The sequence below is a fragment of the Plectropomus leopardus genome, unplaced genomic scaffold, assembly GCF_008729295.1.
Source record: "Plectropomus leopardus isolate mb unplaced genomic scaffold, YSFRI_Pleo_2.0 unplaced_scaffold61216, whole genome shotgun sequence".
Lineage (NCBI taxonomy): Eukaryota > Metazoa > Chordata > Actinopteri > Perciformes > Serranidae > Plectropomus > Plectropomus leopardus.
The window spans coordinates 1-559 of NW_024667307.1; the positions used below are offsets into that span (position 1 = coordinate 1).

At 54.2% G+C, this 559-nt stretch overlaps 1 protein-coding gene across 1 annotated transcript; it reads right to left on the reverse strand.

Moving 5' to 3' along the window:
- Positions 1-23: 23 nt before the first annotated feature.
- LOC121939800 (ankyrin repeat domain-containing protein 27-like) lies at positions 24-460 on the reverse strand (the record flags this gene model as incomplete). Its single annotated transcript, XM_042482749.1, has 2 exons — positions 329-460; positions 24-210 (listed from the first exon to the last, which is right to left on the reverse strand). Coding segments are annotated over exons 1-2 (319 nt in total), but the record flags the coding sequence as incomplete, so codon positions are not given.
- Between the last annotated feature and the right edge of the window lie 99 nt (positions 461-559).

The following is a 559-nucleotide window of genomic DNA, read 5'->3' on the forward strand; positions in this document are numbered from 1 at the left end:
ATTATCATGATTATGAATGTGACCCTCAGACATTACTGAGCCCCAGCCGCACATCGTGTTTCTAAATATTGAGTTGTTGTTGTTGTTGTTGTTGTTTTGTTTGTTTCCTGCGCTCACCTCAAACAGGCAGTGGATGGGCGTGGCGGCGCTCTGAGACAGCAGACTCATCCTCTCCTTGAACAGCGCCTTGTCATTCAGCCCCCCCGAGCCCTGAGAGCACACACAACAACACAGCCAGCCATTACCATCAGACGCTGCAGGGGGACACTGGGACGACTGGGACGGACGTCCCGGCGTGTGTGACTCACAGAGTGTGTGTGTGACTCACAGAGTGTGTGTCCTGCAGCCTGCCCAGGTTGATGAACTCCACGGCGGCCTCGAAGGTGCTCAGACAGTAGCTGAGCTCGTCTTTACTGGAGCGGCTGAAGCAGAAGTTCCTGATGTAGCTCAGGTTGGCCATCCTGCCGACGAAATGACTCGTGATTAACCGCACGCACCTCGAGGAAAAACATGTCCTCCAGTCCACATCAGATCCACAAGGTTTGACCCCTCGAGTGTC